The sequence below is a fragment of the Hipposideros armiger genome, unplaced genomic scaffold, assembly GCF_001890085.2.
Source record: "Hipposideros armiger isolate ML-2016 unplaced genomic scaffold, ASM189008v1 scaffold_138, whole genome shotgun sequence".
Classification (NCBI taxonomy): domain Eukaryota; kingdom Metazoa; phylum Chordata; class Mammalia; order Chiroptera; family Hipposideridae; genus Hipposideros; species Hipposideros armiger.
Genome location: NW_017731488.1, coordinates 1,547,683 through 1,570,254, shown reverse-complemented (window position 1 = coordinate 1,570,254; position 22,572 = coordinate 1,547,683). Strand labels below are relative to the sequence as shown.

The window sequence follows — 22,572 nt, the reverse complement described above, 5'->3', positions numbered from 1 at the left end:
TGTGAGCCGCCGGCGACGGCGTAGGCTGCAGCCCCTTTGGCAGTGGGTTGCCATGGGCTACCGTATGTAGCCAGCAGCCAGCGTGAGCGGCCAGCAGCCACAGTGAGCGGTCGTCCAGAAGCCGGCGACTGATGTGCCTCGCCCGGGAAGAGCTCAATGATGGTGCCAACTTGGGCCAGTGAAGCAACGTCCTCCACAACTAGACTGAAGAACAAAAGGACAGCAACTTGTCTGTTCCCTTTCCCCTAATTCCCCAGCACTGTTCCCATCCCCCCAATTCCCCAATAAAAATCTTAAAAAAAAAAAAAGAAACTCTGACCTATAGGAATACTGGCTAATGACATGTAAAATAACTTAAAGTGCTAAATGGTAAATTCTAAGTAATTCTTAAAATGTATGAGGGGAAATTTTTCATTCTCTATCTACAGAACGCATTAATTTAACCTGGGATGTTCAGTATATTTTAAATCTTTACTGAGGTAGGTGGTAAAATGATTTACACTCTATTAGATTTGTTTTTTTATTGCAAAAGTGATATGCAGTCAATATAAAAAAAACCTGCATATAATAACAGAAAAGCATAAAGAATAAAAATGTAAATAACTCATAATCCTCTTCAGACAGAATCACTATTTGCATTTGGTTTCCTTCTTTTCCTTTTTCTTTCTTCATACATTTAAAAAATTTTAATATTGGTCAGAGTACCACATATACAGTTTACATATCTTGAGCACCTTCCCACATCATTAGGAATTTCTCATCAACAATTTAATTGCTGCATACTACTCCATTCTGTAGATGGACCACAAAATTCTATTTTCTGAGATATATCTCAACTTTTGCATATGCTCAACAGAAAAATGTATGCATGAGTTTTAAAAGAATTATGTGAATTATTAAATTGAACTGAATCAAGCCACTCAAATATCAGGGGCATTTATTAGACAGATAACTACTACTTGTCTTAATGGTATACTTAACCCTTTGGTGCTGAAGGTCAATATTTTCTAGGTAAAACACAGATATGTCATTTATTGATATGAAGAACCAAGAAGTACTGACTAAATGATGTTAAGAGGTTAATGCAAAATCTTCAAATATATTCATGGGATTTTATCAAAGCATCAGTAGCTGTGACCTAAATTAGAAACAAGTGGTCAGGAAGAAAATGAGGCAGAAGTAATAGTTTATAACCCTTAAAACTCATTTCAGTAAACAGGGATCAAAAGAAAGGAGGAGAAAAATTCATCCACGCGCTCAGACCCATTTTATCAGCACTAAATCCTATTCTCTTCCCTACACAATAGAAGATTAAGGGGCAAAAGGGAAATTTCCTCCAGAAGAGTGCATCTCGTCCAAAAAAGAAAGAAATTGGGCCCAACAGATCTTAACCAAACTTTGGTAAGGCTTAAGTAGGACATAAATACACTTCCTGCTTATCCAACTCCTGTGGCACTAGTTTTCACCCCTACAAAGACTGCCCAATGGTGTCACCACCTGGGAGACAGACAGGGCCCATGGCAAAGCTGGAGTCTGTGTGTCCAGTAAACATGTCCATTTGTGCCCAATTAGGCAAGCCAGGGTTCGAATCACTCAAAATGTCACCTATTAGGTCCAGGCACCTTTCCTAGCCACTTTACTGATAATTTTAGAAGACAGCATTCAACCTCTAATCCTGTGAAGCTACGGCTGAACTCCAGCAGACTACCTAGCTCACAAGCAAGACGTGGGACCACCTAGAAGGGTCTTTGCCAGGTCTCCACTCTGACAGCCTGGGCTGACTTCAGTGCAAAACTGCCAAGCTGAGGATCCCTGTACCAACCCCAAACCTGACGCTGGCTCATCTTCTCCATCATCCCTCCCAACTGTGGTCAACTACAATGGAAGTGGTTGATAGTTATTTAATTTTAATAGGAAGAGATTTACATTTTAATAAGGGGTAATCTCCAAAAGAATGAAGCTCAAACATTATTAGCCTTTGAGGCAGGCTAAGTAGGAAAGGTATCTTTTCTTGAAGTACACCTGGTAGAAAATACAGTAGTACTCAAGTGTCAGCTTTTAGCTGAAAGGGGTATTGTTGTTAAGTATCTCAAAAGATAGGAAGATACTTATGTCTAAATGTCTGTAGTCCTCATTTTCTGTGAATTACTTGAATTACAGCCCACAGTACTATGACTTCATTGAAAGTTTAAAAGTCTCCAATGGGTAGTGCCAATAACTTCACGGTTTTATAAAGCCTGAGGCTTTATGAGGCCTGACTGACAGCACAGAGGAACTTTAAGACTTTGGAGCAGTCAATTTCCCCCAGCAAGTAAATCCTGCAAAAAAGAAGGAGACCTATTCTCAGCCAATACTTCACCTAGGGATGAGTGGGTTTCCCAGATTCTCTATGAGTCACACTCCATACTACTCCAGAAAACCGCCTAACTGTATATTTCTACGGGCTGCTGGCTTGACTCCATGAGCCCACCAGGAGGACAAGGAGCCTGGGCTCTGCTGGTTATCTCGGAACTCTAAAGAGACAGTGACAGAGATGCTGCAGGCTCTGTAAGAAAAGGGGCCTCAGAAGGTCATCTCTGAATCATACAGCCAAGTGATTGAATGATGGGTTTTCCTAACAAACCCATCACGTAAGCCAAAATGACCCACTCCTTGTTTCCAGACAACTTCTGCCTTTTATCATATCAACCCTCTGGGAGGAATGGCTTCGTTTTCAAATCTTGTTCTTCAAGGCCCAGTTACAAAATAAAAACAAAAAACAAACTAAACAACTCTCCAGCATGAGGCACTGATCCCAGGGCCCGAAGTTCCCTCTCCTTCTGAAATCTGAAAGCACTTAAATTCTTGGTGCTTCTCATTTCGCATTAAACCATTGTCCTGCACTGCTTTTAAATTTGTTCTGGTTTTTAATCATTTTCCGTGTATGCATGTTAGTTCTAAAAAAGACTGAAAGTTCTTTGAAGCCAGGGACCGATGGTGCTATAAAATTAGAAGCTGGAACCGTATTTCTAAAGTTTGTTCCAATCCTTCCAGACCATGTCTCTAACCCTGATTCTGTGTCCATCTCCTTAGTACTTAGGTAGAACAGGGTCACTGTCATGACATATGAGGCTCCAGAAAACAACCTATCAACAGCAGGCCATCAGCTTTTTAGTTTAAATAGTGGCTGAAGGAGATAGGGGTCAATGGGTATTAAAAATTATCAAGCAGGCAGGTACACACGAAAAGAATGAATGAAGAACAACTGTTCCATCTTGGTAGGTACCTAATTCCATTAGGAGGTCCCCTGGTACACATTAATCATACAAGACAAGACTTGTTTGGGGACCGCAAAGCTGTCTCTACAGAAAGCCGAGCTCATAAATCAAAGCTCCGTCCCCAAAAGAAATAGTTTACCCTCTTCACCAACTCCTTCCCTTCCCTGCCCCCGCCAGGTCATTCACACTGACAGGACTGGCAGCATGGGTCATTCACATAAAAACGTGAAGGTATCTCATCACTGACTTGAAGCTGCTGCAGTAAATCCTATAAACCACAGCTTCAGAAATAGCGAAATGATGCTGCCTCGGGTCTCACTGTGGTCACTGCAATTGCTTGCCAGGCCCAAGGATCCCAAAATAAGCAACAGCCTGATGAGCTGATTACTAGGTGGAAGCATACTGCTCAGGACTTTATTATGTTTCTTCTCCCTCATCTGTCAAACACAAAAGGCAAAAACATTCATTTTCATTAAAGAATGCAAAGAAATGCAGAAAAGGAATTCTAGAGACTTTCACACAACTGGTCATTTAGGGAAATGGAAAACCGATTTCTTGAAGCCCTTCAAGAATAAAGCTATGAGTGCCACAAACTAGTATTTTTAATAAGGTCCTTAAAGGATGTGGTCAGATTTGATAGTTTGTATCAAAAGTCTTTAAAATGTTCATATCTGTTGATGCAGCATCATATTTACTCCCATTTATTTGGAGGACTGCTGATATACACCAAGAATTGTGTAAAAATGTGTTTGTTGCATAATTTACAATAAGAAAAAAAATCAGAAACACTTAAATATTCAACAGAAGACTGACTAAATATAGTGCATATCCATGTGTCTGACTGACATGCAACCATTAAAAAACCACTGAGGAAGAATTTTCAATGACAAGGGAGAAAACTCATGATACAGTCAGTGAAAACAAGTCACCAAACAGTATACATGGTATGAACTCCATTTTGTAAAAAGCATATGTTTGTGTGTAAGAGAAAAATAACTGAGAGGCTATATAGTAAGATAGTGGCTATCTATCTCTTCTTTATCTTCAAAGTTGGATATAATCAACATGTATAACTTATTTTTAACATTTTAACTATTATTTTATAATTGGGAGAAGTGATTTTAAAAGGAGGCTGTTAATCTGCTGTCCATGGCTTTTCAATGTTCACTGTTGCTCTTAGATTTGCCCATGTCATAGGCCAGTTTCAGAATAATCTGAAAGCCTGAGGGAAAATCCAACTCTTTAACTTTACCAACTTTTTAGGTCACTCCAAAAAGGGGGAACTTAACTTTCTGAAGCAGACGGACTCTTCAGTTCCTAAATCTACATCAGCTACTTCCCATTCGTCAGCTCCTATCCAAACAATCGTTTTTCTAAATCAAGATTCCAGAGCTAGTTTATTGCCCTGCTCTGGCTCCCTTAGGAAAGACAGCAAGCATTGCTCTAACGTCAAGCCTCACATTATTCAGATGTTACAAGGGATGGTGCTGGGTGGTCCAGATTCTGAACCCCCTGGATGTGAAATCTATGAATAACTAATGTCCATATCCCAAGTTCTGGTGTATTTTATGCTTTGAAATCCCAGTAGAGAAACACCTTGGTGTGGAAGAAGGCACATCCTAGGTACAGGAGGCCAACGCAGTTCTCTGCACCGTACTGTTAGAGACCAAAACTACCTTTCTTATCACAAGGCTGTCCCTGCCCCCTCTCCTTCTACGTGGTCAGAAAGCCTCAAGGTCAGGTGTGACGAGTCAACAATAAAGGGGGTAGTCTCTGACTGGGGGTGGGGTGCTGTCAACAGGTACATGTCTTCTAGGAGCACAAGAAACTGAAGGAGCAGAGAAGGCAAAAAAAGGTCCCATTAATACACGGCAGGTTAGCTCACACGCTTACCAGGTATTCCCTAACAGAAGAGTCCTTCCTATAGGAGTCAAGTTTTGATGGGTAGGGCTGGGGGTAGGAGGGTCAGGAATACAATATTATAATAACAGGAAGGGTCAGGTGCAGAGGTTGCAAACTGGTGAGACCACCTGGTCCATAAACAGGTTTTGTTTGACCCTCCCTCACATGAGGTAAAAAAAAAAAAGTTTTAACTGGGAGATTTCACATAAACATATCTGTTTTCGGCATCTCTTCAAAACATCAGATTGAGCAACACTGGGCCTGCAATCCCCCACGGCTACAGTTGGTTGGCCTGTTTGGAAGGGTAGGTGCTCCCAAACTCTCAGGTGCCCAGTGCAGCACTGAACACGAATGAGGCCAACCACCCGCTGCCCCCTCCTGCCCGGGCCCTGTCTTGCTCCAGTACTTGTCTGAGTCTGCAAAGCCTACTCCAGAGCCAGGGAGAGTTAAGGGCAATGGTCCTTTCCAGTTCATTATTCTGTGCTTCTGTTTCAAATCTGCCACAGCACTCTACCAAGAAAGGTGAAATATACCCCATGAGAGAGAAGAGTTGTCATTTTTCCCATAAAAAAGAAACCGAAACTTGCTTTAATCCTGAGAGTCTCAGCTGGCTAGAAAAAAGGTCTAAGAGATTCCCCAAGAGATTTGCACAGACTGAAGTGTACCCACACTGGCTGTCAAAGTATTCAAACAGCCAGTTTCTAAATGATAGTGTGAGTAACATTTAAAGAATATAGTTCCTTTTCCTTGGAGTACTTCCCCCCCTTCAGGGAATCCACCCCTATCCCCTTAGTTGGAAATCTCAACTCATTATGTGCCAGCGGGGGTTCTGACTCAGAGTTGAACATAAAGTTTTAGAGTAGTTCCTTCTGAATTCTAGGGAGGAAACTTTCCAATTGTCTTACTAGAAATCCCTGTTTTGTTAGAATAAACTCTCAGAACTCAACATAAAAATGTTTTTAATGTGGCCTCCATTCCCCAAATAACTTATGCTAGACAAACATAATAAACACATGTTTCCTCAAAGAGAAAACGAGCTCTCTAAACTTATTAAATAGAAATCTGGCTCTACTACGTATTTTTTCCACTTAATAATTTCCAAATAATTTAGTGGCAGCTATAACCAGCATACTTAATCTACTCTAGTTAGAACTTTTAAGTGTCCAGTTTTCATAATCTTCATTCTAAAAATGTCATACGTTTTTACTAAATTTTACCTCAGCTAGAAATGATTCTGTTACAAGTAAATGACTACATGCACCTGTGAAAGAGGACGGGCCTGCTCTGTTAGCCAGCACTCACTGGGGAGGGTGACAGGCAAGTCTCAGCAGCAGCAGTGTCAGCGCTGCGTGTGCAGGGAGCACAGGGCAGGAAAGCAGCCAGGGTAAAGCCCCAACAGTCAAGTCACTGTCTCCTAAGGTTAGATTTTCGTGTGCAAACTATTCATAACACACAGTGAAGTGTATTCCAACACAAAAGAGAACGAATTTGTTCTCTCTCTAGTACCAGAGATGATACACATACATAAGCAGTCAACACATTTTCTAACCTGGAGGATTTCCTTGGAGGAATGGCTAGAACAGAAACCTGGGATCTGAGCTCCTTAGCTGAAGGAGCTACCACAATACCACCAAGACAAAGAGAACGGCCAGGGTTGGGGGGGGGGGGGCGGGGACAAGATCCACCACAGATGAACAAGAACCGGCAAGCGGAGTTTTCCTCCCAGTTCCTGGCTGAGATGTGGCTTGTGCCTAGATTCCCTGGCCCTGAACACCAACCAACCCACTGCCAGAGCAAACAGCATTTCGACAGCACTCCCTTAAGAGTTTTCTCCCCTTGCCTCTTATAACTTCCAGAAATTCTTGAACCTCCTGCACAGTCTTGGAAAACAGTACCGACGGAGTACTGAATTTAAAAACTTCCTGGGAAATACCAAGGAATAGGGCGTACAGTGGAAAGTCTTTTTGTTTTTCAAAAATAAAATTGATAACAACCTACTCAAGAACAACAAATAGTTTGACCCTGGAAGTCTGGTCCTTGGCCTGGTCTAACGCAATATTTAGGTTTTCTAACTTCAATTCAACTTTGAGCTGCACTGCACTGCAATGAAGCTGCTGAGGCCCAGCCCCCTTCTAATATTTTCCCTGCACAGAGGTAACATTCATTCAACAAGTATTTATTGAGTATCTACTCTGTGCCAAGCACTGTGTACTGTGGCAACAGGAGAAAAGGAAGTCCCTGTCCTCGTCAAGCTACATTCTATTATGGACAGAATAAGCTGTGTAAAAATTTAAACTATATAGAAATAGACAATGTAAAAAAGTAAACATCCCCTACAATCAACTACAATTGACCATTTGGTATATACTATTTCAAATAATTTTCTGTACACATGAGAACTATATCCACCCATTATTTTGTAATGGGTTCATACTATATAATCTGTTTTGCTACTTCCTCCCCTTTAATAATCAATCTTGCGGTCTTTCCATTACCTTCTTTTAAGATGGGTTTCCACCTTTCAAGAGAATCCTTTATAACCTTCCCCACTTAGGGCTCTTTAGGGCCTTGGGGGAAGCCTAGAATGGTCCATAACAGGCCACCTTCCCATGGGGTACCTGTCCCAGGAATGCTCACAGGCTTTTACCTCCTCAATTGACTGCTGTGTCTTGTTTCTTCCCCATAAGTCAGGTCTCAGCTTTGGATTCTATTCTTGCTTTGTGCCTGCAATCTTGGGCTCCGTGCTCGGAATCTTCTTCCCTACTTTCTGTTGTAACTTGGAACCAGCAAGCTCCTTGCCCTTCCTTGCCCCGAGAGCTAGGAGCCACCCCCACCCACTCCTAGTATGCAGGCCAGTATCTGGATGTAGGGCAGTATCTGGGCAGCTTCCTACAAAGGAATGGAAAGATGGATAGTTGTAGGAAGAAGAACGAAGAACTGGCGTCTCTTTGTTGTTCTGGTAAATAGCATTAGCCCTCAATTTTTCTTGTTGCTTTGAAATGTTTCTCTAAGTTGACAAAATAGGGGCTTCTTGGATTTCTCTCTCCACTTTGCTCTTTTTCAGTTATTCACACCAAATCATACTGAATCCACTGATTATTAAAAATCAGTATCTAAAAATTGGCCCTTTCTTTTCAATGAATATATCCTTTTGGTTGTGTGTGAACATCTTAAAATGTGGGGAAATACAAAATAGAAAGTACTGTAAATTGTCTCCTGTTGTTTTTCCCCAAACAGTAAGACTACACTAAGGAGCCTTATATAAATCAGAGGTTACAAAACAATCTCAAATGCTGGTATATGGAAGATAAGATGAAATTCAGAAGTCCAAAGACTGAACTGCTTAGTCAAACCACATCTGGGTAACCTGTGCCACCGGCAAGTCCAGGCAAAGGGGAAAGCTGGATGTTTTTAGCTTTTTCTCTTTTCATCCCCCTTTTTAAGAGAAACCTAAAATCACCAAACATAAATACAAGGTGTATGTGGGCTGGAAAGTGGAATGAAGAGCAATGGCACTTTGCTCACCTACTAGCTTAAACTAGAAAGAGTCACAAATACTCACATCACAGCCTGCTAAAGTACAATACTAATCAATACACTCATTGATGGACGAGAACAGGGTCGGCAAACTGCGGCTCGCGAGCCACATGGGGCTCTTTGGGTACGTTCCGTCTCAAAAGTTTGCCGACCCCTGGAAGAGCCAATCCTGTCCCTCACGACAATTTAAAAATTATTCGAGAGCCACAAATATATTTTTACACATAAGGAAAATTTAAAGTAATATGATAAACGAAACTATGATAGTTTTATTTTCATTTTCAATTTTACTTCAGAGCCACATGTATGTACCCAGAGAGCCGCATGTAGCTGGTGAGCCGGTTTGCCGACCCCTGGACTAGAGCATTATACAGCCTGTTATAAAGTATGTTGGCATCAATCCGTATGCTCCAAAAATACTTTTCTTCTAAAACCCAGATCTGGTAATATAACTTAGTTCCTAGGTATCAGTATAAGTGAAAAACATTCCTCAGTATAAGCGAATGAGTTAAAATTTCTTACAGTGCTTCTCTATCCCTCCTGTCTCCCTCCTTTCCCTCTGAGGCAGGGCTACCACTTGCTTAGAGATTACTGCAAAAACCCTGAGAAACGTTTTCTCCTTTTCTCCCCAGGCTCTCAAGTCTTTGAATAAGTAGAATTATATGAACAAACTAAGTTATAGGTAAGCAATAACATTTTCATATACCTGAAATGGCCAAATGAATTTAGAGAGGAATAGAAGAGTGAGTATTCAATATATTCCTCCTTTCCCCACATTTCCACTTTCCCCTGAAGAAAACGCTCTTCCCCATTGCATGCCTTCAAACTTTCTCAGGAGTTACTATAGCGGCAATGCCCACACCACAGGACCCCAGGCCTTCCAAGTGGTCAATGGTGGCCTCTCCTGGGGATTAAGTTGATGGTTATATTCCTGGTCTTAAGTCTTCCAGTTCAGGGCTCTTAGATCTGCTGCTGTCAAGCTAAACCTACTCCAGAATTATCCCTAAAGGGCAGATTCCATGCTGGGTGGCTCTAGGCTGTCTGGACCAGACTAATTCCCAAGCCAGACCTAACGAGAGTTAAATTCTCAGAGACCCTGTAAGCTTTCAAGGGTCCAAGTGGATGGCCACCTTCTGCTCAGAGATAAGTATACCCTTGTGTCTTTGGCAAGCGCAAGATTTTTAAAAACATTTAGAACAGCATCTCTCTAGAAGAAAGGAAAATAAATGAATTCTGAAATTCTAAGCATGTCTTCTATAAATTTTAGCCATTGGAGCATAAAATCTTGCTCTGGTACCAATCCTTGGGCCAACTTTAGCTGTAAGTGTGTTTTAAACAAACAAAACAAAAGCAAAAACATTAAAGCAGGTTGACAAACTTTTTAAAGCAGTATGGTAGAGCAGAAAGAAACTTTGGTCCCGGTCCTGGCACTGCCACTCTAGCTGGGTCACTTAGACTGGCCATTTAATCTTCTAGGGTTCGTTTACTTCACTGATAAAAACACAGGGTTGAGAAGGCTGGTCTAGATGTCTCTTAGATCTCTTGCAGTTACCACCCCCAACCCCCAAAAAATCACCATTCTAAATTCTACTCCGTTATGTGAAATGTATCTGTACTAGGCAAATGGATATTTTTCCTTTATGACTCTTCACACCAGACATTATTCAACTACGTTAAAGAGTTGACATCTTATTAAGAATAAGCACTAAAAATAAAAAAAAGATGAATCTTCTGTTTTGGGTACAAAAAACCCCCCAAAAACGTGGAATGGAAATAAACCAAGAGGAGGCTTCTGCTTCAACATTTCCAAAGAATATGGATCACTTTACATTTTGTACTCAAAGTTTTAAATTCTCTCCCTTAACCAGGAAAACTACTAAAACAAGTGACAATCACCAACAAGAAACCCCAGTCTTGAGCTGTATTTGAGAGGGAACTCTGTGCCAAGTGCAAACAAAACTGTTGGCTCTCCTGCCTGCAGGCCCTGAAACTGCAGGAAAGTGACTCAGGTGTCACACCCTGATCTGCCCAATCTTAGAGTGACTGCTGAATAATCACACAGACCTGCCATGGAATATTCCACATCAAGTGAACATGAGGGTTAGGCCAAGTTGGGAAAATGATTTCCATATAATTTAAGTGCAGAAAGCAGAACACAAAAACTACACAAACACTGTGGCCACAATTACATAAATTTAGTTGATGAAAATACAACAAAATTTTAACAGTAACTTGTGTCATAGTGGTGGGTCTATTTTCTCTTCTCTACCTAAATTTTCTATCATTAAAATGACCACTGAAGAAAAAATTTAAGCAAACTTCATTCTAATTTACATTATTTCTTTCTAACCCAGCACCTAGTTAAAAAACAAAAAGAACAAAAAAACAACTGAGTTTCCTCACTGTTTTTTCTGTTGTCTAGAATTTTTCCCATGTCAGAATTAAAAATATTTTTGGCTACCAACATTGTAAGTCTGTTTCTAAATATCTTGGGTGAAGAATTCAGAAATCAAGCTGGCAGAAAGTTTGTAAGACATGTATTTCTCAAACCAAAATAGGTCTCTGGATGGGCTTCAGCAAGTGCCCTGGGAAGGATCTCACAGGCAACACCTCTTCCCAAGTTCCCCACCTTCCCCCACATTCCTTAACCTTAGTGACCTATCAGCATACTTTTTCTGTAAAGGGCTAAACCAGTAAACATCTTTGGCTTTGTAGGCCATAGGCAGCTACTCAACTCTGCCACTGGAGCAAGGCAGCCACAGATCCTACGTAAATGAATGAGCATGGCTGTGTTCCAATAAAACTTTTTACAAACACAGGCAGTGGGCCAGATTCGGCCTGCGTGCAGTCGTTTGCCAACCTGTGGGATACAGCACACTACAGGACATCCATGGGAGCCTGGAGAAATGGAGAAAAGACCGGAGGAAGGACTGCTTGCTCCTTCACAGGGAATGGCCATCAAACCTTATTTTGACAGCCACATAGATCTACAAGAATTCTCTCTGCAAGTGATGCACTAACAAATTTCCCCCCAAAAGTCACTGAATCAATTTCACAAATATAGCGGTTCTCAGTCATGATGTGCAGACAGACATAGCTGTAGAATATATAGCAATTAATTTACTACTAATAATACAGTAATGGCTTTCAAATTATTTTTAAAAATATATGTTTAAAAGGGTAATTCAGTCTTCTCCCTACAGCCAGCCTGGACCTGTATGCAACTCGGGGTGTGTCTGTAGCAGCAAAGGGCTCCTGTATGCAGTGTCAGCCCATTTTATGTTTGCATCAGAAGGAATCTTAGAGGCCACTGAGTACAACCCTCTCTATCTGAAGATAACAAACCCATTCTCAAGATAACAACTCAAATATGTCAAGTTTAGATCAGTCACAGCCTTAGTAATAATCATCAAAACATACATGAAGTCAAGTTAAGAGGAAACAGGAGATAGACAAGAAGGGCAAGAGGAAATGTGATTAAGGCCTCTTATAGACAAGCTGGATAATGTGCTCATATAGATAGCCTTCTTTATTTTATAAACTTTCCTTGTTGCTCATCACTGGAAAATTTGAAAATGCATGAAAGCAAGAAGAAAAAATAAAACCCCAATATTACCATGGGGCAATAACTACTATTATCATTTTGGTTCCATTCCCTTCAAATGTTTTTTTCTGTGTACATTAAAAAAAATAAAAAGATGTTTTTAATAGAATCGCTTTCTACTTTATAAAATATTCATGAGCACTTCCCTATATTGTTTAATAGGTCTCAAAAATATGATTTTGTAAGGTCTATATTAAAAGTCCATCAAATGAATGAACCATAATTTGTTTAAATTTCTCCCATTGTTGGGTATTTAGATCTCCTTATTTTTTATATTACATTCAAAATTGAAAATAATCCTATGGATGCTTATAAAACTATTTCAGTATAATATTTTCTATTTATGCATTTGACAGAGGTATTCCCTAAAACAGAGTAATACTCTGGAACTCTTCAGATCTGGCACATCAAATGAGTGACCACGGGAAAAAGGTTACACGTCAGGAGCAGGCACAAGGGCACTGGACTCATCTACTGGAAAACTGGCCATCTGAATGAGTCCTTGAACTTCTTTACTAAAGACAGATCAGGCAGGAGGGTCAATCAACACACCAACTTGGGCCACAGGGAAATGGTGTCTCAAGACTGAGCCTTGATTGCTCTGTCCGCAACTCCCAACAGAGGAAAATGGTTTCGACTTGACTGCTATTATTAAAATTGTGTGGGAGAAAGGATATCCAAAAGCTTGTGGCAGATGTTTCATTTACAGCATATAGTAAATTTGTGGGATATTCTCTTTGAAATAGAAGGTCAACTAATCTGTCTTTCTCCCAGGGGCATCTAGAAGAGGTTTCTCTGCTGAGTGTTTTCTCTGCAGGACATGGTGGGCAGAATGTCGTAACAAACAGATGTGGACACCGGTCTGGCATCAGCAACAGCATGGTACACTTCCAAAAGTGGCTGGAGGCTATAAAACCTCAAGAGTCTTTAGCAGCAATATATTTCCCCTAATCTAGCTACCAATCAAAAAGTGAAAACAAATTAATAATCTTGTTTATATAATTTATAACGCTGGAAACCTTCCCCCTTGAAATAAATTGTCTGCTTCTTAAGCAAGCCAAAGGAAGAGGAATATAAGATAACTGTGGAAGAAAGGAGTTCAACTGCCCTCTTGAATTACACATTTAAAAATTAAAAAAAAAGCTCCAGTTCAGATCTCAGTTTCCAAATTGAAAGACATGAGGTAAAAGGAAATTAGTATTTTATAAAATACATAAAACATATACAGCGAAATTAAGTCTGAGCCAGTCAAGGTAATACAACGTTATTCTTTTAATTAAAGATGGGAAAGGGAACATTTCTGATTGAAATCATGTCTAACACTATATTTACCTATGGAATTTTTTAAAAAGAGATTACTTTCAAACCTAACTTTCCCAGAGTTATCTGGGAGATAATTTGCATTTTAAGTGGAAAAACAAAAACAAGTACAAAGTGGTAAAGACAACTTTTTCCACCACACCTTTTTGTATTTATCTGACAAAGAGATTTGCATAAAGAGGACACAAACTCTTCTTTTTGTGTCTATGCCACAAGAACTTTGGATATGCAAAAAGGAAAGGAGAAAGCTTCTCAATACCACTAGAATAATCAAGTTACATGTAAAGTTGTCAAATGTGGAAAGTAATCACTGTCACCTCCTACTCAGAACACTGGAAAGAGCTAGAGTCAATGCTTCAGGACAGTGGCGCTGGGTGGCCTACAAATCCATGTGAAATAAACACTAAAATGTCAAATGCCACAGAGTTAATAGTCACAGTATCTGACCACAAACAATTCCTAGGCCTGTATGGAAATGTTTGCTTTTCAAGACTTTTCTAAGTCAAATTTATTGGAAAGTGTTGCTAAGGACATGCAGGCACACTTACCTTACCAGTGCATCTGGTTTGCTTAGCTGGTTATTAGGAATACAGTTTTCCATTAAGTCCTTGTGTGTACTTGGGCTCTTGCTCGTGCATTTCTGCTTCTTCTCATTTTTACTAGATGAGGAAGGAATGCTCCCATTTGTGGCGCTGTGACTTCGAGGTGAGGAATTCACAACTCCACTGGCATTTTTGTAATTTTTTGAGGAAGCAGTGCATGAGTCCTCTTTCAAGAGATTTTCTGTACTTCCCACAAGATCATTATTTAATCTTTTACTATTGATATGGTTTTCCATATACTCAATTTCTTGTATTTTAGAGTCTACAGGTTGTAGAATATTGTTGTTATTTATTCCAAGGTTGTGTTTTTTGGCATCCTTGTCCTTTTCTTTCCCTTTTTCTCGGTATTCTATCTCTGGCAAAGTTGCGGAGAGTTTTTTATTGGCTGGGATACCTCCGTTGTGATGTATAAGGATCGAGGAATCCATATCAGGTAATCCTTTGGCTGCTACAATACCAAAAACAAACCAACAAACAAAAAACCCACACCGGAATATTTAGTTGTATAAAAACACAAAGCAGATTGGTTCAACAAACTGCATTATCTATGCTTAGAAACTCACTCATTTAGAAGCAGTAACCACACCACATCATGCTAACGTCAAGAAGCAAATCCAAAAAAATTTGAAAAGCTGAACATTTAGAAAATCAGCATCACTTATAAACACAAGTCACTAATGTTTTTGCCTTGAGAATAAGATGAGGATTTTATAATTAAGTCCTATTTCATTTATCAGTCAAATCAAACTTGTCTATCACTGGGGTGAGAGGACACTGGCAGATCATATTCTTAAGAGGTCATATTTTAAAAGATGCTTGGATTAAACAAACTGTTAACAACTTTACTGAAAAGCAAGCAATTAAATGAAACAAAAGGAGAAGTGTGATGTTAGGATATAGGGCATCTATATTTTTTCTTGACTCTAGTGTTGATTAATAAGAGGTTTGTATCATTTACTAGGTTACTTATAAAAAATGTTCTGTATCAGGTCTACATATTCCAATTTGTCAAAGTCTACTTGAAGAGATTTTCACACCATACCAGAGAATAAGATTTTGGCATATATCAACTAAAAATATGACCTCAAACTTCCAACTCTCAAACCAAAGATAACTGGTACTCCTGTCAATTTATCTATTAAATTGGTTATATGCTCATTAGAGAGGTCCTATTACAAAAGGTTCAAGTTAAGCTCCACACTGAATTATATGAACCCTTTAGAATCAGACTTATCCATCCATCTTCACTCTATTCAGAAAAATTTTGACTTATAAAACAATTATATTTGTCTACATATCCATCTTGTTTATACTTCGGTTCTTGGCTTGCTTCAATTACAAACTCACAGTTATACATACTATTTTGCTACTGAGAATAAATATTTTAAAATATTTATAACAAATAAAATAGCAAAATATTAAATAAGCTATAAAAACAAAATACATAAAAATAAACACATTTGCATATTGAAAGGCACATGGTCTTTAGATACTAGATAGAAAACATCACCCACACTGTAGTTTATGTAAAATATTTTCATAGAATTTTTTCATATTAAAAAAAAAGCAATAGCCCCTAAAGAGGAAAACTGGAAAACAGGAAATCCTTGGTAATCTTCCAAAGTCCTAGCAACTTCTCCAAAAAAGAAAAAATTCTACTGACAGATATTATAATGACTAACCTATTGAGCCAAGAGCTTTAGGGTAAAGACCTACCTTCCTCAGACTCTTTGTCTGGCTTCTGTAGCATCTGCTGCTCTGGGGGTAGGGCTTGTTGAAGAAGCTGCATGTAAAATTCGTTCTCTTTCTGCACTTCCTTTTGCTTCCTTAACCGCATTTTGTAACTTACGTAACTTTTGAAGCCAAAGCCCAAAGTCACCACAGGGTACCCAATACTAGAAAGAAGATAATCCAGCTAGTAATTGCAAGTTAAAAACAAAACCACGTGCATCAAGCCTATGAGGATATCTATGACTGAAATTATGAAATAAATTCTAGATGATGATGATAGTTGAGCATTCAGTAAACAAATAAATGTGAGGTCTCCTGTAGAAACCAGAAGCAGTGAGCAGTTCGCATGTGGAACAAACCGCCAGGGAACAACATGACTCCTAGACCACAAAAGGCTGCCCATCAGACTTGAGCATTCTTCAAACTAACTCAAGAAGTTACCACAGTGACTGTTGGATATAGTGGCTAATGTCGTTAACTGCCTTGTACATTATTAGAACTTGGGCATCTGTGTGCTTTTAACAATTAACAGGGTAGAGATTTTACAGGTGGTCATAAGTAAACATTGTAAGTGTTAAAAAATCAAAAGGACATCATTTGGTTTTTAATACTAGATGACAGGGTCAAATTCAGGTGCCTACTTTAATCTTCTTGCTGCCTGAGGGATACTATCACCAGCTATTCCTGGACAATTAGTTCATAAACACTCTGTCACACATAAATTCGAGAATCATTTAAATAAGGATCTGATATTATTAGCGCCAACATTCGATTTATGCCACCAAATTAAACCAGCTGTACTTACAACTCTAATCTCTGGGATAAAAAATTGAAATATTTTCATTCAACTTATTAGTCTGTCTAATATTGTTTCAAAACCTCTGCAAACATTGTCAAAACTCATATTAAACTTCATTAATATTAAAATTTATCAATCATAATTAGTCTAAAAGTGATCTCAATTTAAGTGACAAGTTTTATTGACCAGGTTTATTTAATTCACTTATTTGTGAAAAGACTTTTAAAATATTGGAAACTGTTTTTTTAGTTGGTTGCTGTTCATTTTGGTTTCTGCCATAAGTATTAGCAAAAATTGGTGTGGTTAGAAGAAACATACATTAAGTGGTGATTTCCACAAGATATAAACAAGAATCAAGCTCACTTTTAAAAAAGGCTTCATGGTTAAGGTTAAATGAATAAAATATCTTAATATTCATTTACATTTTAAAAGGAAAAATAATATTCCTTTAAAAAGTGTTAATAATATTCTCTTGCTTTTGTAAATGGCTAAGGAAATTATAAATTCATTTAAGCTTCATGAAATGGCCATATATTTCATCAAGGCTTTTTGGAATCAACATGATTATAGTATTTATCAGATAACATTTATCAGATACCTATGTGCTTGGCATTAAGTTAAACATTTTGCATACATCACTTCATTTCATCTTTCCCATGACCCCAGGAGACAGGTCCCTAATATACAGGTAAGAGAACTAAGGCTCGGAGACAGTGACATGTCAGGCAACAAAGCTGTTATGGGACAGAGCTGGGATTCTAACACTCATCTGCCTGAATAGAGGGCTCATGTTCTTTACAACCATGTTATATTGTCTTCTGGGTTCGTGTAAAATTTCTAAGAAAAAATTTACAATTGAACTTACCATTTATATTAAAAACACTGAATTGAATTGTAGATTAAGAATATACATAATACTCACCAGTGAGCAGCAAATGGACGACAAAGGTCTACATGAAAATTTTTGAGATCTTTAAATCTAATTGCTGCTTCAATATAAACAAAGAGTATCCATAGGGACACTGTGGGCAAACACACTCCCCTTTCTGTGGGAAAGCAGCAGAGAGACAAGCATCAGTGATACTAGAACAGGTAGGTTGTTTGAAGGATTGGTTCAACTACAATAACTTTCATTAAAACTTTCAAACCAATTACAAAGTAAATTTGATCCAAACTGAAAGCTTTTATATGACAAAAGATACTACGGAATCACAGACAAAATTAAAAGACAAACATTCTGGCAGAAAATACTTATAATACATGTAAAACAAAGGAGTTATAGCCCTAGCATACAAAGAGCTCCTACAAATCAATAGAAAGCCAACTCAGTGCAAGTCATGAAAGAAAAAATATAGATGGCTAAAACACATAGGGAAAGATGCTGAATTCCACTACTGATTAGGGAGACACAAATTTTAAAAATGAGAAACCATTCTTTTTAACCTATCAGATAAGCAAAAATTTAAAAGACAGGTAATAGTATAGGGAGGGTATGGGAAAAGGTTCATTCTCATACTTGGCAATAATATAAATTAGGACAACCTTTTTAGAAGGCAATTTGGCAGTATAATTAAATTTAAAATACTTATACCTTTGACCAAGAAATTCTAATTCTAGAAAGCTACCCTTCAGAAATATAAAAGGGCCCTGGAGTGTGTATGAATATTCATTATATTATTATTATTTACAATAGTCAATAATATAGAATTAATTTAAATGTCTATCAATAAGGAACTGCTTAAGTTTGGTAAAGATATAATAAAATATGATGTAGTTTTCAAAAGAATGAAGATCTGTACTAATATGAAGTGATATGTAAAAAAATAAATTCTTAAGAATGAGAGCACAATGGAATGTTTCTGACATTTAAATACTGTCCAATTTTTTTTCCCCTAACTACAAGCTCACATTCCTTTTGTAATTAAAAACAATTTTCAAGGGAGGAAAAAGCAACTTGCAACAGAATAAATACAATGCAAATAATAGGATAATTTTCATTGGTTTTAGAATCAAACTCTGTAGGCCAGGTTCACCTTTGTCAGGACATGATCCATCTTAGTAAGGACATGACTAATAATGGGGGTGGTATTTTATAAAGATGGACTACATAGGCATGAGGTCCAGTAACTGTGGCAATAGCTCCTTTGAGACCGTATAAGGCAAGCAAGTAACAGAACAGAGAAGAGGAAGGAAAAATCAGTGACCTGAAGGACTAAAGGGCTTTTTACTAAGGATCTGTGGGATGAAACACAAGAAAAATCACAGAATCTTAGAACTAGAAAGGTCATTTAGTCATATTTCCTCACTTCACTGAAGAGTAAAGTGAGGACCAGAGTTTATACACACTGGATCCAACTTTAGAGAGATAATAGTAAGTCTGCTATTAAGGAGAACTTAAGTCCCCTTAGACCTAAAGAAGGAAGATATTTCAAGCTCTGAAGGTAGCTAATGGCCTCAACTATTCCTATAGGTTTAACATACCAAAGAAAAGGGGTACTTTCACAATGTAGGAAGACAAACAGCAACCTAGGATAATGCATCTTTAAATTCATTTTAAGATGCATTTTCAAAAACTTATATTCCCTACTCCCTATATTAATTTCTAAATAAACATAAGCACATTACAGAAAAAACAGAAAAATTTTGACCAAATACTTGTATTTTTAAACCTATCAAATAACAAAATAAAACCATGTTGAAAATATTTTTGAACCAATGTTAATAGTTATGCTGTACAGTTATGTATCTTGTTTTTTTCCTCTAATAGCAAGGGGGAACAAGTGTATGATATAATATTATCAACCTTTTGTGGCAATATATAATTTCATCAACCATTCCTAACTTTCTTAAGGAAGAATTCTAAATTTTAACAACTAGAAGAGAAATTAATCCCAAATTATATAAATTACACTCTTATTTGCCGGGCCCAATAAGAACACAGTTTTTTTTGTTTGAGCATTAATCATTCCAAATTAAAACATACCTCACAGCTTAGCTATTTCTGAGCCTAGGGCTGAAGAGAGGTCAGTATCATTTACGACATTAGCTTCATTGCTGCCCTGTGGGTCACCCACTGAACTTGTTCCCAATAGATTCTATTAATAGTTGTACTCGTATGAGTAGTTTTTTCTCAACTACTAAGACGTTATTAAAGTAATTTAAAGAATCATTACAGTTCATCAGAGTCAAAAATTATCTGAGCCGGAAAGCTCCCTTAACTATTATCTAGATGACTCCACTTTCATATGACAGAAGAAACTGAGACCTAGGGAGAATGACAAGTGTAAATGGCAACTCACTCAAAACCGAGGCCCAAGACAAGAAAATGTAAGTAAAAACTGGTGTGTAGAAGTATCACTTTAATGAAAGGAAAGATTAGGAACCACCATGCTAGCTTATAAATCAACTCTGATATGAGAGAGTGCTAAAGGTAGAGAAAACCATGCTTAGAGCAGATACTTTAAATAACAGAGCTGAATTGTGTCTTCTACATGGGCCTACATCATCCTCTTAGCACCTTTGAGAAGAGGATGAATGTTGCTCCAGAGAGCTTTTACTAGTTGGCGTTCAGTCAGTGGTCAAAATCCTACAGGTTGCAGCTGGGTCTAAGGATCAAGTTTCATGCAGCTTTGCAGACAAGTATAATGATCTCAGAGCCAATCCTCACATCCCCATGCAGCCCACGTTCAGGTTTTCACAGTGGACTGGAGTTGTCAAAACATCTCATCTTAGTTTGAAAGAGCAGAAGAATAGCTCTAAGAAGAAGGGGGATGACTGTGTAGCTCTACTCAAGACATACCCGAAATAGCACATTTTGGTTAAAAGGACCACTAAGAACTGGGGAGATGAGGATGGTGAAGTGCTTACAACAACATACAAGGGAAAGGCGATGAAGCCAGAGGTGTTTTGCCTATAGAAAAGAAGACTTGAAGGGATATGACGGTGGCTCTAAGGCATGGAGGTCAATGTTTGGCCTTGAGGGGTTGGTCTATAGGCTCCCTGAAATTTTAAGGAAACGTTTTGTACATTTCCATATATTTTTCCTGGGGAAATCCTTTTTATATTCCCTAAGAGATCAGTAAGCCCCAAAACAGTGAAGACCTGCTGGGACAAAAGTGTAAGGAGGAAAACTGTGGCTCAGTATGTGAAAGAACTTTCTATCACAGCTGCCCAAAAACAACAATACTAAGTTCCTGTCACTGTAGATTTTCAATCAGAGATTAAGTCATGTGCCAGGGATGCTGTAGGGATTCTTGTACCAAATAAGGCTTCGACTAAATGACCTCTAACTTCCTTTCAGTGCTGAAACTCCAGGAACATTTTTCTTATTTGGCACACGGCTGTCTTCAAGTCTACCTAAATAGAAATCACTTTGACTTTTTAAAAACATGGGTATCTCCCATAGCAATGATGAGAGTGGTAAATGAAATGCCTACAGTCGAGATATCAAATCATAAAGGCTTAAACTTTTGATTCAATTATGACAAAAAGATAAAATATATTTTAAAGGTATATTATAATCTATTAGGAAAAGGCACCTTTAAAATGTCCACATTAAACTTAACTCTAAATAATTTACTCAAAGAAATCACCACATTAAAAGTTTGAGTATAAGATTTCTGCCCACCTAAGAAACCCGTAAGACTTACCTGTGTGCCATACGTACTGAACCCATACGTATGTGCTAGCAGCAAAAAAAAGCCACTGTATGGGGATGAACAGCAGACATATTATATTTGACGTGAATGCTACACAAACAAAAAACACTGAGAAGGCCTAAAGGAAAAAACAAAACAAAACAAAAAACATCTTAGAACCTGTTATTTTCAAATAGAGATAACTAAAAGCATGTTGGACAAAATCTCTGAAACTGCCATGCAATAACTACAGAGCAAGTTACAACAGGAAATTTTAAACATTTTATCAACCATATTAAATAGTAGTGGTTATTTTGACACTAAAGAGTAATCCTATCTATGGTCAAATCTTAAAGAAGAGCCAGACCAGAACAAATTGAGGTTGGTTTACAGTGAGGTCACCTGGACTCCACAGGTGGGTTACCTAAAACACTAGAATTTTAACAAAGAAAAGGCTCTTCTCTCCTCACACCACACTGCTGAAGAGCACAGGGTGTTGGAGCATAGGTGGACCAACAGCAGTAAGAGCTATGCTGATGTTGATAATTTTAATGATGCAGCCTTCCTCTGGACACACCTCTACCTACTGCCAACAGGGCATGAGTTCAAAACCATCTTTTCAAGGCATGGATTTGCTCTGACCAAAGCTCCAGGCCCAGGTAGAAGAGTTACAGGTTTAAGATGTGGCTGTAGAACACAACAGAACTACAGGTCAACCAAGGGAACAAGCCCAGGCCTGGGCCCTTGCTCTAACCCAGTAGTTCTCAACACATGGTCTGGGGATCCCTGGCGGGTCTCTGAGAGCCTTTCAGTAGGTCTTCCAGGTCAAAATTATTTTCATAATAAATAATACTAAGATATTACCTGTTTTTTCCATGAACATTCACTCAGGAGTTATGGTAGTGATTTTTAGAAGGTACATGGTATGCGATATTGCAATTGACTGAGTTCAGAAGCAGATATGAAAATGCAGCTGTCTTCCATTAAGCCAGACAGTATATAAATTTGCAGAACTGTAGTAAACCTTCTAAGTTTTTTGTTTGGGAGAATATAATTTTTTTTTTTAAGATTTTATTGGGCAATTGAGGGAGGGAACAACGTTGGGGAATCAGGGAAGGGAACAGACAAGTTGCTGTCCTTCTGTTCTTCAGTCTAGTTGTGGAGGACGTTGCTTCACTGGCCC

General features: G+C 38.4%; 1 protein-coding gene across 1 annotated transcript in view; it reads right to left on the bottom strand.

Moving 5' to 3' along the window:
- Positions 1-22,572, bottom strand: part of MACO1 (macoilin 1) — a 53,369-nt gene that overhangs the window by 15,708 nt on the left and 15,089 nt on the right. The window contains exons 3-6 of the mRNA XM_019650212.1: positions 21,402-21,528; positions 17,675-17,798; positions 15,939-16,117; positions 14,169-14,670 (exon numbers count right to left, since the gene is read on the bottom strand). Of these exons, the coding sequence (XP_019505757.1) occupies positions 14,169-14,670; positions 15,939-16,117; positions 17,675-17,798; positions 21,402-21,528 (932 nt within the window). The remainder of the gene's footprint in view (positions 1-14,168; positions 14,671-15,938; positions 16,118-17,674; positions 17,799-21,401; positions 21,529-22,572) is intronic.